Source organism: Branchiostoma lanceolatum, chromosome 1 (assembly GCF_035083965.1).
Source record: "Branchiostoma lanceolatum isolate klBraLanc5 chromosome 1, klBraLanc5.hap2, whole genome shotgun sequence".
Lineage (NCBI taxonomy): Eukaryota > Metazoa > Chordata > Leptocardii > Amphioxiformes > Branchiostomatidae > Branchiostoma > Branchiostoma lanceolatum.
Window position 1 is genome coordinate 27,702,039 of NC_089722.1, and position 15,675 is coordinate 27,717,713.

The following is a 15,675-nucleotide window of genomic DNA, read 5'->3' on the forward strand; positions in this document are numbered from 1 at the left end:
TGCATGGCGTAACCGAAAACATAATCTTCTCGGCGAAGATAATAAGGTGCTTTCTAGTTGGTTTATCACAGAAGGGGGTGACTGAAAAAAACTGTAAATGCAAAACTTCTTCTGATTGGCACATCCTTATATTTTCACACAGTATACATGTAGATGTAAACAACTTAGTCATCTAATGTGTACATTTTACTTAGTAAATTATCTAATGGATTGTTATATCCATTGTAGCCTGATATAACAACCATTTGCACAGTAATCGTTAAATATCAAGACAGTTGAATTTTGGAAACATTCACGCTACACACACTTTTCATGCACATACATGTAGTGGATGGCATGCACTATAAATTTGCCATTGAATACATTAATGACATTGTCTTTGCATCCTTGAGTTCTATCAATCATCTTGATAGACCTCTCATATTCTACTGTAAAAGTACTTTCAAATAAATTTGGAATACAATGTCATGTAAATAATAGTTAATAAGATATATAAAACATTTTGACATTACTGAATGACCTTTCAAAAGCATAACAAAGCAGATACAGATAAACACTCCATTCATGAGGCTATGCTACAATATCTTGACATGGAAGATCTTACAGGTACCCCGATATACAATCAGATTGTCTAGATTAGTTACTTTGAGGTGCTGACAGTGATTCTGGTCCATAAGGTATACCGAGGAGGTTCTATTCTATCTGTAAGTACAAGTCAAATTCCATTTTTTTTTCTGAAATACATCATTTGAAAGGAGCACCATTTCTTGCATGATCTGTAAACAAGCTGAACTGTATTTACATACAGGTGTAAGCAATGTTGTTGGGCTTAAGATATGTTCTACACAGAGATAGACTTACAGTAGTACACAAAAATCCCGTCCAAAATCACATCCAGATTGCCATGTTACAACATATATTTTCTGATCCTTGCATTCTAGCAAAACTAACTATACTGGTAGGCACACATATGAAAGAATTCTTCAATAGTAATGCAATAAAGTATCTCAGACACAGTAACCTGACCTGCAACTTAACATTTAATACATGTCAGCTTCAATTTTGGTTCAACTCTACATCTTTTTTGTTACATCTTTCCTTTAAAATAACAAGACGGCTGTCTACCTAAAAGACTCTAATCCTCCTTCACTTCTTCTCCTATTCCTTCATCTGACAACCTTTCCTCCTTTTTCTCCTTCACTTCATCATCAAAGACTTCATCCTGCTCACCCCCTTGCTGTGATTTGGACTCTCCCGTACCACCTTCCTCAGAGTGAGGCTCGCTGTCTTCAGAAAACAACTTCTTCTGCTTCTGGATTTCAAACTCCCCCTGAGTAAAGGCCCCCAATCCCCTGTGCGTGATGAGAGGCCTGGCGGTTGGCTGGATGGGTCTGGCCAGTCCTGGGGCCTTCCACCGTTTCCTCTCCTCTACTGCAGCCATCATCTTCTTGTGTTTCTCCTCAGCGTCCTGAAGTTTCTGGGAGGCCTCCTGATGGGAGAAAACATATTTTAAGACCGTGTTGACTTTTTGAAAAACATCCTCTCAGGACCAGTCTATGTTCCACGAATCTCAGATATTTGAAGAGGAATGTATTTGGGGTGGTCTCCTATTTATATATCCTGAGTTTCAAGTTAATAAATCTAACTTTAACATTTTTTGACTGACTTTTTATTGAGTATCCAGTCTAGTTGGACTTTCTACATATCCAGTCCACACCACAAAAGACTCGACCACACAATTGCAACAGTGTGGACTGTATATTTGATAAAAATTCTGAAAAAAATTGAAAAGGAAAGCACATATTTTTTTACCTTTAATTGTTGATCTGCCGCCTCTCTCTCTTGTTGAAGCTGTTCCAGCCTCTGCTGCTCCTCCCTCCACTGCTGTTCCAGCTCTTGGCGCTGCTTCCGTTCATCTTCCAGCAGTTTGTCCTGGTCTGTCTTCAACTTTTCCAGCTGCTCCCTGCGCTCAAACTCCTCTTGGAGCAACCTTGAGAAAACAGAAGGGGGAAAAATATTTTAGTAACATTACTGTCAAGTCACATTTCACAGCATCCAAATTTAGTGCGTTTTCAAAGAAGATACCAAGGAGGTTTCAACCAGTAAGCTATGTTATTGAAACCTCTTTGGAGATAGGAACCACCCTATACACTTGTGAATAGTAGCGTGCATAGTCCAGTGGTTAGCCACTCTGCCTCTTGAGCAAGAGGTTGGGAATTCAAATGCCGACTGTTGCTGCTCACGCGACATGCACGCTACTGGAAAGGGTTGCAATCCTTAAGGACGGAACATAAAGCCGTAGTCCACTGTTCATTGTATTTGTAGAGAAGAGCTAGGGAATTTCCCTGTTGCAATGAACATGTAAATTCTGTCGATAGCATCTGTCTTGCATGTATCTGTCAGTGCAGGAATAGCTCTTCTTGGGCTTTAGCCTGAATTCAATCAAGTTCCTGTAACGGCTCGCCGCCCTCTAACTGCATAGCCGCGGGGAGGGGACAGAAACCCCCGGACAGCTGGAGTTTGTGTTATACAGATTAAACTGGCTTGAGATCTGTATCTGTATCTATATAGCCGGTATAACCGCCATTAGGCGTAACACACCAGCTTGACCAGGGATCACTTTCTTTTTTTCTTACTATATGTACAGGACTTCTAACATAGTACATACTTTGCCTGCAGGGCCCTGACAATCTCTTCATCTTTCTTGGCCTGCCGTTCCTCATCTAGGAGTTTCTCCAGCTGCCTGTTCATCTCCTCCAACTCCCTCCTCATCTGTTCCTCCTCCTCACGCAGAACTGTCTCCTGGGCCAACCGCGCTTCGGCTTCCGAACGTGCCTGGCACGAGAATAATAACAATCGCATGTTTACATTAAACTCAGGGTTAACATTGTCACAGCATTTGTGGTTTCATGGTGGTGAAGGTTGCTGACCCCTGGCAAAGGCAATTTTATCCCTGTAGGACACCCTGTAGGTGACAATTAATACTACTTAACCTAGCAAGTTAGGGACATTCTCTTGAATGGGATATAAATCTAAAATGGCTGTGTTTTAGGGGAGCAGCACCTCAAATACCTTAGAGATCCTACTACACTTATTGTTAAGGGTAGGGGTACTGATGCGCATTGTACTTAACCTTGCAAGTTAGGGACATTCTCTTGAATGGGATATAAATCTAAAATGGCTGTGTTTTAGGGGAGCAGCACCTCAAATGCCTTAGAGATCCTACTACACTTATTGTTAAGGGTAGGGGTACTGATGCGCATTGTCGACTATAATTGTGTTTTATTTGCAAGTTCTTGCCCGAGGGCTAATTGCAACATGAAACAATGCATAGAAAGGGTATACTGTACAGATAGTGTGAGTTAACAATGTTGACAAGTAGAACAAATAGCTATTCTAATAACTACTACGAAATACAATCTACGCTTTTTGGGTTTGACTTCTTTTTTGGAAGCAGTGGAGGACGAAGCGTCCCATTTTTTTTGTAATGAGTGGGTTTTGAGAGGTTAACAGTGTTATGATCGTGGATCGTGTCATTAAAGTGAAGAATTCAATAACTACATGTATAAGGATTCCTTACTTGTTTCTCCTCTTCAAGTTTCTGCCTCTGTTCCTCCATCAGTTCGCTGTCTTTCCTTTTCCTCTCTTTCTCCTTCATTTCTTCTGCTCGTTTCTTCTCTCGCATCTCTCTCCTCTTTTGTGCATGTTTCTTGACCAGAGAAGAACATCCGGTTTTGGAGAGATCAATCACACTCTGAATGGCTAGAAGTTGAATGAAAAAAAAATACATTGATTTCACTGTTCTGTATGCCTTTAGAAATTTTTCTGACCCATTCCCTTTTGAAACTTCTAAATCTACGTATCAAATCACTACATCCCTGTCCATTTTCATATGGGAAAGAATTGCACAGAAAATTCATCATGCAAAAAAGGCAAATGACAAAAAAAAGATATTGATCTTAACTTAACTGATTTATGTCTTAATTTCTTCTCACCACTTCTCCCCGATCCTTGCTGATACAAGTTAATAGTTTTAGTCCATCTTAAAGCCAATTCTGTCTGTGACCACCAAAGAGACTTAAAGATAACAGTCACAGTAGTCAAGTGGCCAGTCTACAAACAGGATTCTTACCTGTTGTGCTGAATCGACACTAAATAGTGGCCACAATGGTCAGGTGGTCCTCATGCAGAGGTCGTAACTAGTACAGGTTTCACTGTTTCGGCACTATCCATATGTTCTCAATTCCATAACCCTTAGCTGGAAAATGGTACTGGGTAATAGGATGATGCTAGAGTTACCAGTTATCCATGCCTGTCTGCTTCTCAAATCTGAGGCGGCCATCTCGTATGACATGTTGGCTTTGGCCGTCAGCAACAGTCGCTGTTTACCCTCGCGAGACTTCTCTCCCAGCAGCTGCAACCAAAAAGAAATGAAAGATGTTTTTTTAATGTTAGGATCTTCATGTCAAGCTTGCTACACTCACGAAACCATGTGTAACATCATAAGTCTTTTCAGTCCATCAGTTAGTTGCTAGTAGTTAAAACCTTTTCAATAAGGTGATGTCCATCTCCATTTCTATAGCTTCTAGGCTGCACAGTCCATGCTGGCTTGATACTGTTTTACCATCCATGTAAAGAAAAGATGCAAAACATACAAGACTGTTTTTACAAAAAAAGAATTGCTTTTATCAAGTTGATACAAACACCAAATAAGTCTGCGCTTTCAACACCGGTAAATGTCCTATGAACTGACTATGATTCTACATCACGTACCGGCATATCAAACCTTAATTGAAAAAAAGAAATGAGAAATGAACAGTCTTATAGTTGATGTGTGCTACAAATGTGGAAAAGTTCATTATAAGCCTTACCTGAAGACAAGTATGCCTAAGATAAACTGTTGACAGGGAAGAGAAAAACAGGAAGCAAAAGGCAAATATGAGCAAAGACATAAATGATGGCAACAAGTTTTCCATTTGACAGAAGAGGGTAGAGAACACTGATGATGAATCCATATTAGTAAAGATGGAACCATCTAATAATTAGATTATAACTACAACTGTACTTAAGCCCCAATATATCCTTTCACTTCTAAGACTTCAACCTCTGATAAATTCTTTCAAAAGTTCTCGTATAACTGATTAAAGGGAAACCTTATCTTTTAGAGAACAGGTTAGAGAGAGGAATTGATTGAATTATATTTCATCATGATGCTTCACAATTTTGACTATTGAAATTAGTGCAACTGGGTTATAACAGACAGTCAGTTGACCATCTGTCAGACAGAGGAAAAGAAGAAGAGAGCTGCATGATGTCCCTACCTCAACCTTCCATGGAGTAGGGTTGAGAATCTCCCCCTTCTTGTCCTTCTGGTCCTTGCTGGTATAGTAGACCAGACTGCAGGGCTTCAGCACAAACCAACGCTCCTTCCAATTGGTCCTCACATGGCCCTTCTTGGACATCAAGCCCTGTGATTGGTCAGCAAATCAATCTTCTTATTTGTTCCCAAGGCTATCAACACTATCAACTTTCTTTCAGACAAATGTTCAGATAGATTTACTACTTGGATCATTACAATGATCAAAATAGAAAATATTTATGAGGAAAAATAAGCAATTCAATTCAGAAGAGTGTTACATTAAAGGTAGCTAGCCCTTCACATACCTCTTTTACGACATCAAGCACTAATTCCTTGTGTAGCTCTGTCACAGCTTCACACACGGTCTCAGGTTCTATTCCCTCCGAGTACCTTGTTTCGATACATGCGATGAGCTGCCACACAGACATGGTGGGGAGAGAGTCGGAGAAGTGGTGGAAGTCTGCCTCTGCCCACTGTCCGCCCATAGCGCCAACTAGCTTCTGCAAGAGGAACTGCACCTCCTCTATGTCCATCACCAGTGGATATCTGTACAGAAGTTATGAAGTATGAAAGTAAGGTCAAGATCATGTAGTCTTGGAACAAAAGACTGTGCACCACGAGTATGTTATGTTATGATAATGGGTCGTAACCTCTATTCAACAAGTCTAACACCAAGGTTATACACAGGATGAATAATTGTGCTGTTAGCAGATGATATGTTCAGTAGAATTACTAATACAGTCCCTAGACCAACATATTGTTGAGCTAAAACTTATACATGTAGTTATACCAAAATCCTCAAGACTTACGATGCAGGGAAAGTTACCTTCAAGTCATCCAGCTTTTTATATTAGTTTTAGGGGGATTTTCCAATCTGTGTCATTATTACATGTGTGTGTACCATCTTCCAACAGCACATCTGTTCATCCCTCAGTGCATAACCTTGGTGCTGGACTTGCTGAAATCAACTTCACTCCTCACACTCATTCAAATGTTGTATACATAACCTTTGTTCATCAAAAACCAAAGGAAATATCAGGAGATGAGAGAAGAATCAAAAGGGATTTGTGATCATCTCAAGTTTCTAAGATCAATTATAGGAGGTTTAATGGCACACATGGACTACTTGAATGATGTTGGTGATAATATAGATTAGTCCAGTCACTACACAGATGACTCACCTGTCTGGCTCGGCCAGTCTGTTGAACATCTGCCACACCTGGAAGGCGTGGTTGTCAGTCAGAGTCTTCTCACGGCGGTCCTTACTCAGGTGCTTCCCAGAACAGATCTGCCAACACACCTGTTAAATACACAGTCATGCTTTGTCATGGAGTTACATTGAGCAACGTGTAAATGATGAATCAAAATAATGTAGATCCCAAAAAAATCTACATCTACATCCAACACAGTATTACATGACACCAATTTCTTGTAAACATAAGTGAGCTTTTTCAAAGAAAAATCAGCTCTCTCTGCAGCTTAGCTTTGTGACAGATGTAAATTTGAACCATTCCGTCCCTATTGATGGCTAAACCTCAAAACCTCCGCACTTCTAGATTGCTAGGTTGTCAACAGTGCCACAAAACTTTCACAAAATTATGATAGGTGGTAAATAGTGTTTCATAGGGTTGAAATGTCAAACTTTCTGTGGCAGCATGCTCCCACATCCCACAAGTCCTTGAGCACTTGGCAAGGATCACTGAGAGGACGGTGGAATATCAACTTAATTAAGAGCTGTAAAAAGCCCTGAAACAAAATCTTTTATAACTTTCAAACGAAAATGATGACATGCAGGACATTTTATTTCAGAGTAATTCCTTTTACACAGATTCTCAGATACATTGGTACAAAATGTATACGTCATTTGAGTACCTGATCAAATCTGCTCCAGTCTGGAATGGAATTCTCCGACAGACCTTGGAATATGACCGACTTGACGAAGTCAGCGTAAGCCTGGAACGTGACAGTCTGGTCCCCGAAGTGCTTCTCAACATCCTCCATGGGTGGGGTGTAGACTACAGTCCCCAGACTGTGGGTGAGAACCTAGGGAATAATGTAATATGGTACACTGTAATACAACACTCCCTTTCCTTTCCTCTTCCTCCTGGCCATTTGCAAATTGGGTTTTACTTCCTCTTTTATTTGCAAACACTTAAGTTCTGTTTGAGATCAATCTTAGGAACTAGTCTGGTTGCTTGTGAGCTAAAAACATTTCGACTGCTGGTTTCAGATGGAGACTTTTCTACTCTCCCACTTGAAAATCAATGATAATCAATAGTCGATCCCTTTTTAGTTCCAGTTGTCTCCAATATTAAAAGGTCCAGGTCCAGAACCTAACTGTACCTGATTCTTTATAAAAGGTAATTGCAACACAGGTTAGACGATCTTTTGGAATATTAGTCATAATCTGAGGGCCCCAAGATCAAAACTGCATCAGGTCTAGGACACAACGTTACAATTATATTATTATATATATTTGAAGAGAAGACGATGTCACGAAAACAAAAATGATTGTTTAATAGACCTCTGTTCACTCACCTTGAGTTTTGACTTCTGTACCGTGCCCTCTCTCTTCTCGTCCAGCGCATGAAAAGCGTGCCACAGGGCGTTCAGCTGGTCCTCTCGGTCTGGGTCGGACGGAGTCGACATGTCTACACGTCGTCGGGGGAACTTATTTATGAATCAACTTGCGGAAAGTTCCCCACGGTTCAGTTCCTATATAATGTCCTTGGTTCAACTCAATCGTTGCTAGCAACTCCTACAATTGACCAAACAAGTCTTCTAAATGTCACCAAAGATGCAAGGAGAAACGGAGCACTGATGGACATCCAGCCAGAGCTGACTTCCTTGTTCCCCAAGTACTGTTTGTAGGTTTTCCCCTGGAATTTTATACGTGAACAACTTCCGGGTTGTGGATGATTCTGACCTCGGATGACCCAAGACGAAACCATCACAGTGAATTAGGGGTGCAAGTTTTACATTTTAGCCAAGCACTGTCTAGATTAACTGTTCTCAAGTCATCTTTTGATGAAATAATTGTCTGTTAAGTGATTTCTATACAAGAAGAATTTTGTCTGTTCTAAGTTGTGTGTTCTTAGCTGTAATAATGTATCCCCTTTTTAAAATGGATTGTTCCTAAACATTCAGGATCAATATCTGCACACTCTGGCCTGGGTCACTCAGGGAATGCCATGTCGACAAATTAAATACATTTGTACTGCAAGCCTCCAGGGATAGGAATCCCAGAAGAAACAAGAAGATGTTCAAGACGCTGCTGTAGTAGGCAAGGCTTTGGAATTCAGTGCATATGGAAAATTGATGTCTTTGTTGGGGGACAAATTGTCAGCCAAAGTTAGCTTTAGTTCTTACAACATACACTTGTTGCAAACAAGGAGGTTCGAATATGAATTATGCATTCACGTACAAAATGTACTTCAAAGCAAACCTTTTATATCAGAGACTGAACTTACTTTTTAGAAGATGTCATAGTGAAAGAAGGGACAACCCTTCATTTGATCCAATCAAATTCATCCAAGGGAACACTGAGATCTCGACCAATCACATGACTCCTGAGATCAAGCTCCACCTCATCACTCCTCGCTGTGCATTGTGGGATAGCGGTGCTGACCAGTGTCCTGTGAGCGACCCTTTCTGGGCTTTCTATTGGCCAGGAGGCCAGGTACTGACCAGGTGAGAATAAATTCAAATTCACATCCTTTACCTTCTTACACCAAATAGTGCAGTACCCATCTTCGTTTCCTTAACCCTTGGGCCACACAACTGTGGCTGTAGGCTAGTCCCTTGGTGGCACTCGGTGTGTTCAGCATTAATTAAGCACTGATTGCTTAAGCAGAGAAATCAATATGTAGTAGTCATAGTTGCCTGGTCTGAACACACTGCTGCTGGAGACAGTCTTTATCAATACGTACCAGTTTTAAAGTACCATTAGTACTAGACGAATTAATGATGGAAATATGCTGAAAAGTGGTTGTCCATGTCATTTGTACTAGGATTTGTTCACAAGTATATTTTCAATTTTTGCGCCAAAATGTTACATAGTGCAGCTTTAAAGTCTTTCCATGACCTAAACCTAACACATCAAAGTGAGCACTTATTCATTATTCTGGTTCATATTCATCAAAAACCAAGTAATTGTACAGCTGTCTGTTGTATTATTTTGACAGATATATATTGGACAATGGCAGCGTTGTGAAAGACAAGTCTGTGTTAGACGTGGGGAGTGGGTGTGGAGCCAGTGCCATCGCAGCAGCCATGAGAGGAGCACGACGTGTACTGGCTAATGACATAGACCCAGGTACATCACACTTACCTGTATTCGTTTTCTTCTTGCTCTTGCTTTCTTCTTCCTCCCATGTTGTCAATTCTATTCTAGCTGGTTTGCTCCTATGATCACTTCACTGCAGAGTAGTCTTGCACCTGTTTGATATTCAAATATTTGCCTGCAAGATAAGCTAGAGCTCTGATTATCTCCATGAAAAATGGAGATATTGTTTTGGGTGTGTCTGTCTGTGTGTGTGTATGTGTGTATGTATGTTTGTGTTTCCGCACCACTCCAGTCAGCATAACTCAAGAACCTCTTGATGGATTACAATGATATTTGGGATGTGGGCGGGTGTTTTAAGGTCGATTTTGGGCCCCCTGGTATGTGACCTTGGTACTGCAGCAGAATTGCAATTTTTGTATCTTTTGACCTGGACGTGCTGTGGTCTTGATTTTTGGGTGGCAGATAGCTTGTGATGTAATAAAGAAGTGGTGTAGGTTTGGGCCCCCTAGCAGCTTCCTCTGAAACTGCAGGGGCGTTTTTGTGAAAATCTTCTAAGGAGAATAACTGAACAAAGGAACAACGGATTTCCATGATATTTACTAGTAGTATGCAGGTAGCTTAGATAGAGATATACACAATGAAGTGCAAATTATGCTAATTGGGACTTAATTTGCATAGCTAATGAGGAAAATCTATATTTGCAGTGTTTTCCATTATCAGACTCAAATACATGTAGCGTATGTAGTTTATGGAAAGTGGGTCATCAACTGATACCAATTATGCAAATAAATTCCCTATTTGCATAATCAATGGAAAACACCATAATCTCATCTAATTGGAAAATTATAGGACTGTCAATATGATACTTAGTAGGCAGGTAGCTTAGACAGAGATATACATAATGAAGTGAAAATTATGCTAATTGTGACTTAATTTGCATAGCTAATGTAGAAAATCCATATTTACAGTGTTTTCCATTATCAGACTCAAATACATGTAACATATGTAGTTTATGGAAAGTGGAGCATCAACAGATACCAATTATGCAAATAAAGTTCCTAATGTGCATAATTAATGCAAAACACGATAATTCATCTAATTGGAAATTGTCAATATTGCAACAGATAAGTTATATAAAGGTGTTTATGACCAAGCATATATTATGCAAATGTCTAAGTCAGTTGCATGAATAGAATTGTTCATGGAGATATGAGGTCATGGAACTCTTGTTGGCTTTGCATCAGTCCTCTGTAACGGCATGGTAAGGGAGAAAGAACAGGCAATCAGCAATTTGAATCAGGTTTTTTAACATGATTGTTGAATCAGTCACTATTATTTCGCCTCTGCTGGCTTTTTATGTCTTTTTAGGCATTTTTAAGGGCTTCCTATTTCATCAGGTTTTCTTTTTTCAGCCAGCTTAACTGGGAGGTTAGAACTTATTAGAATACAGGTGCGTTAACCCAATGACGCCATCATTTCTTATGTTGTGTTCAGTTGCAGCTGCTGCTATGAAGATGAATGCAAAACTCAACAGTGTCAACTTGGAGACATCTACGGACAACCTGATTGGTCAAGGTCTCCACCAATGGGATGTTGTATTTCTTGGTGACATGTTCTATGATGAAGAATTTGCTTCTACAGTTTCTGATTGGTTAAAGACTTTGAAACAATCAAACTCTTCTTGTGAAATATTAATAGGGGATCCAGGGAGGTTTTCTTTCGAGGAACACCCAGCTAAAAGTCTTCTTTGCAAAGTTGCAGAATATGAGCTAGATGAAGTTTGTAGAAGAGAAAACAATGGTCTAACACTTGGAGGTGTATGGGCATATGACCCAACAAGGACAATGAAGTAGCTAGTGCATCATTGTATTTTTTTGTATTCCTTAGCCAGTAAAGCCCCCTCTCACTGGACCTGCGACATGTTGGCGACCTAGCTGCGACCGAGTGATTTGACATCGCACTTAACGAATTTCATCGATAAAAATGAATCTTTTTTGTTGTCTTTTTAGTCATACTTGTACATTTTGTGTGGTATTCCCATTGTAAAGTCAAGGCTAACTCAAATTCAATCTAGGATGTAGCGAGATTGCCAATGCATCGCGGGTCCAGTGAGAGGGGGCTTAAGAAAACACATATTTTGTATGGATATTGGAGGCTACCCTACTTTTTCTGGGCCTCCACTTGATTCTGTTTGGGAAGCATTATTTTGATTGTGATTATTATCAAGACAATGACCAGGCAATCACACCATCATTGCCGTGTGTTTTCTGTAAAATAGTGTACGATCGTGAGTCATTATGTTAGTTAATTAATTAAATATTTTTGAAGGATTTAATAGGTTTGTTTCAAGGAAAGTCCACAATGTGTAGGCTTCAGACTTTTGAAGTTAGAGAAGTACACTAGTAAATGTTAATAAAAATAAAGAATATGGTGTATACCTTTGCTTATCATAAATTATCCATTTTTTTAGTCAAGCATAATGCTAAACTGGGATGTCTCAAGCTGTAAACATGGCTTCTCAGGCTAGCTGTGTACTTAAGTGTAACATCAGGTAGAGGCAGCAGACCTGACCCATTCATAAAACCTGTAACCTGTGGTCTTCACTTCATTGGTAACAGAAACTGTGTTGGTAGCCTGAGTGTCATCCTGTTTAGCTGTGAAGGCAGGCTACATTGTTGGTACCTCTGGTGGGAGAGGATCAAAGATTGTTTTCAAAGACAATGCTAAATTTTCATTCTTATCATTGCATCTTTTTTGTCCCGAAATGAGTAAAGACTTTATTTCATTAAAGCGAAAGACTGGTAAATTCAGCATTTTGGACTTGTACCTGGAAGATTTTCACGATTCTGTACTTGACTTGACTTTTTTTTGACATATTTATCATGAAGCATTCTTTTTGGTGATTTACTATGGGATAACTTCTGTGCCCTAGTGTAAAGAGTTACCAATAGTATGACTGCTATTACTGTCAGTAATATACAGTGGTGAAATCTTGTCATTCAAAACAGCTGTATCATACACAGTGAAGGACAAATGGAACAGGTGAACAGGTGCAAGTAAGATAGTAAAACCCACAGTAAGTGACTTTGAATTTTACAAGTAATATTACATTGGAGCCCTTGTAATGGTATGTGGTATTATATATCAGTTCTATTTTAGACCAGGATATGAGCTGTTTATATGGCACACTAAGATAATATTGACAATGATGAAGATAATATTGCAGACTTCAAAGTCAAACAAGCAACACACAAGAAAATTGTTTTTTTCTCCCTTTTAATTTCTCCACATATCTGTGAAATACAGTGTACAACTGTAGTATATTTTACAGTCCAGTATATACAGCATGTGTGGGGGGAGTCGACTTGTGTGATTAGTCGAACAGTCCGAAGCCCATGTCCTCGTCGGACTCCTCTTCTGACTCTTCCTTCTTCTCTTCCTTCTTTTCTGTAATGGAATATCATATATTCAATAAGAGAAATAACTCAATACATAGAGCCACCAATATCATGTCCACATGTATTTATAGGACACAATTAAGAACAAACATTTTTCTCAACAAGGTACATGTTGCCAAGATTAACTAAAAGACATACAAATTGTGGGGGAAAACACACACCAAAAGCTTGAAGAGAATACCACCAGATCAAAATCTTGCCTGAAGGCATGTCTTATGGGAACAATACAAAGTGGCTAGCTGAACAATCCAAAGCCAAAATCTTCGTCTTCAGAGTTGGATTCCTTCTATTGGGCCATGCAGTAGTGGAAAATACTTCCCAAAGCATGCCACCTTCTACAATTACAGCATTAAGTACACTTCTCTCTTCTACACTTCTAGCATCATAAAAAGCTTGACACAATCACTGATGCATCTACAGGGTTTCCTACCTTCAGCAGCAGGGGCAGCACCACCACCTGCAGCTGCGCCGCCTCCACCTGCAGCAGCAGCTACACCGCCACCTGATGGCATGGACGACAGCTTGCCACGGCCTGTGGAAATGCAGATAAAATGTCACTATTGGCAACAACGGGCACTGGATTACCTGTTATGTACCTAATTAAAGAAAGAATTCTATCTAGTCCTAATTACAGAAAGAATTCTATTCACAAGGGGCATGTTTTAGAGACATAATTCTATTTGTAAAGTTGACAAATTACAAATGGACCCTTGGTCATAGCAGATACTTAGAGTAAGACAGATCTCAGGGCAGTTTAATACATCAGCATCTTGATCTCAGCCGAAAGATGGTGATAAACATACTCATCACTGAACTGTCTTTCACAAGTTGTTTAACCTCCACTCTCGCTTGACATGTAGCAAGCAAATTTGGATTGTGTTAGCAGCATCTTAGAGTTTGTAGTAGAAACAATAGTAGTAACAACAAGGAAAAAGTTTAAGTGATTGCAAAAAACCTAAGACCACTACGAGCAGTTTACATTTAGTGTGTGGAGGAGGCTTTTTTACCTGCTTCCATAACTTGTTCGATGTCCTTGCCCTTGAGCTCACTGATGACCTTGTTGAGCCTTTCATCTTCGGCGTCGATGCCTACACTGCCCAGGATCTTCTTGATGTCGCCGGCGGAGGGGTTGGCATTCCCACCCAGAACAGCCAGGAGATATGCGGCCACGTAACGCATTCTGGAGAAAAAGCCAGAAAGTTTCAAAATTAGGGTATGGACATAATTCGGTACTTTTTTGTATTTTGCTTTTTAGAGAGCGTAAACCAGTTTAAAACAAGGCTTGATGATCACTGGGAAGTGCGCAAGTACATTGCATGAACAAGGCAAGATCAGGACACAACAGGCGGATAAGGCCTTCTATCCTGGATGTACCCTGGGTTCCAGACTGTTTATCGGGCCTTTTAGCCGGTACCTTGCAGTCAGTTCCTCCCGGCGGCACAGAGACCCCAGCCCGCCGAACCCTAATTAGCGCACCGGAGGAGTTCTAGCCGGGGGAGTTCACTTCCACGGGCTCAAATCCCCGGAGCGTTGATTAAGGCCGGGCGGGCTGACTGTTCTTTGGCCACCGTAGGAAATCGCTAGCGACCTGGTACTAGTCTGGCGCCCAGGGTATCCTGGATGCAGTATCAATGTAGTATAATTTGAAACTTTTAATTGGGGTTGTGTTTATGTATGGGCCGTTACAAACAAAATATAAAATATATGTCCAAAAATGTGGCCTGGGTGGGATTCAAGCTTAGCATATCTGGGGTTCTGGACGAGGTTTGGGTAGTGTGCAAGCTAATAAGTGTATGGCACTTTTTTGTAAATTAGAATTGACCAGAAGTTCAGGCCATGCACCAGACAGCAAATGTATTCTTCAACTTAAGTTTCAAGTCCTGTTCAGTTAGACCGAATACTCTACTCAAAGAGTATTTTAGTTTTAAAACTCCTTGCTCTACTCCAGGCTCCACACGTGTGCATGTATGGGTGGGGAGGGGGGCGCAATCAAGTTGTGCAAATTCTTGCATAAATATTAGTTACAATAGCAATAATTCCTCTCAGAACAGTCATTCTCGTGTTTTTAACAGGTTAAGACATTGATTTATAAGTATGTCGGAATCTATGCATCTATGTAATGATGGCCTTTGGCAACCGTATCGTCTGCAAAGTTGCCATGCTTGTGGTCCCATGTGTACAAGTGTGTACATGTGACAATCCATCTGTAGAAGTTGCGTCAAAAATACACAAATCCAGTTACAACAAGCCCTAATTTTTCCCCAACAGTGTCTTGATGACTTCTACAATCAATGCAGTACGATTTTATTTACGGATTCCCCCTAAAAACACTTACTTTTAAGTCCCGAAGACGCGAAACGTCGTGCTCGCTACTAAAGAAATTATGGCGGAATCGCAAAAGACCGGATCCGGGGTTTCACGGGCTGACCTTCACGGAGTACGGGTCAAATGATCGCATCACATGGAAAAAATGAAGATGTTAGAAAATGGCACAAACATGTTCATATTTCTATACTAGTAAGTATACATAAACGACAAAATAGTAAGAATGCTGTTTGTGACATTAAATGTGC

General features: G+C 40.2%; 4 protein-coding genes across 4 annotated transcripts in view; 2 read left to right on the plus strand and 2 right to left on the minus strand.

Annotated features, from left to right (window-relative positions):
- LOC136446169 (uncharacterized) overlaps positions 1-15,675 on the plus strand; it is a 132,266-nt gene that overhangs the window by 43,789 nt on the left and 72,802 nt on the right. The gene's annotated exons all lie outside the window — the stretch shown is intronic.
- LOC136446074 (switch-associated protein 70-like) lies at positions 72-8,068 on the minus strand. Its single transcript, XM_066444352.1, has 10 exons — positions 7,898-8,068; positions 7,232-7,402; positions 6,541-6,659; positions 5,665-5,905; positions 5,322-5,468; positions 4,300-4,414; positions 3,581-3,762; positions 2,669-2,835; positions 1,813-1,990; positions 72-1,489 (listed from the first exon to the last, which is right to left on the minus strand). Exons 1-10 carry the CDS (start codon positions 8,006-8,008, stop codon positions 1,136-1,138), a joined length of 1,785 nt encoding a protein of 594 aa, XP_066300449.1. The 5' UTR covers positions 8,009-8,068; the 3' UTR covers positions 72-1,135.
- LOC136446126 (electron transfer flavoprotein beta subunit lysine methyltransferase-like) lies at positions 8,480-12,081 on the plus strand. Its single transcript, XM_066444420.1, has 3 exons — positions 8,480-9,049; positions 9,544-9,674; positions 11,139-12,081. The coding sequence occupies exons 1-3, from the start codon at positions 8,763-8,765 to the stop codon at positions 11,495-11,497; spliced, it is 777 nt and encodes a 258-aa protein (XP_066300517.1). The 5' UTR covers positions 8,480-8,762; the 3' UTR covers positions 11,498-12,081.
- Positions 12,530-15,571, minus strand: LOC136446144 (large ribosomal subunit protein P2). The gene is made up of 4 exons (XM_066444444.1): positions 15,438-15,571; positions 14,110-14,282; positions 13,533-13,634; positions 12,530-13,091 (listed from the first exon to the last, which is right to left on the minus strand). Exons 2-4 carry the CDS (start codon positions 14,279-14,281, stop codon positions 13,018-13,020), a joined length of 348 nt encoding a protein of 115 aa, XP_066300541.1. The 5' UTR covers position 14,282; positions 15,438-15,571; the 3' UTR covers positions 12,530-13,017.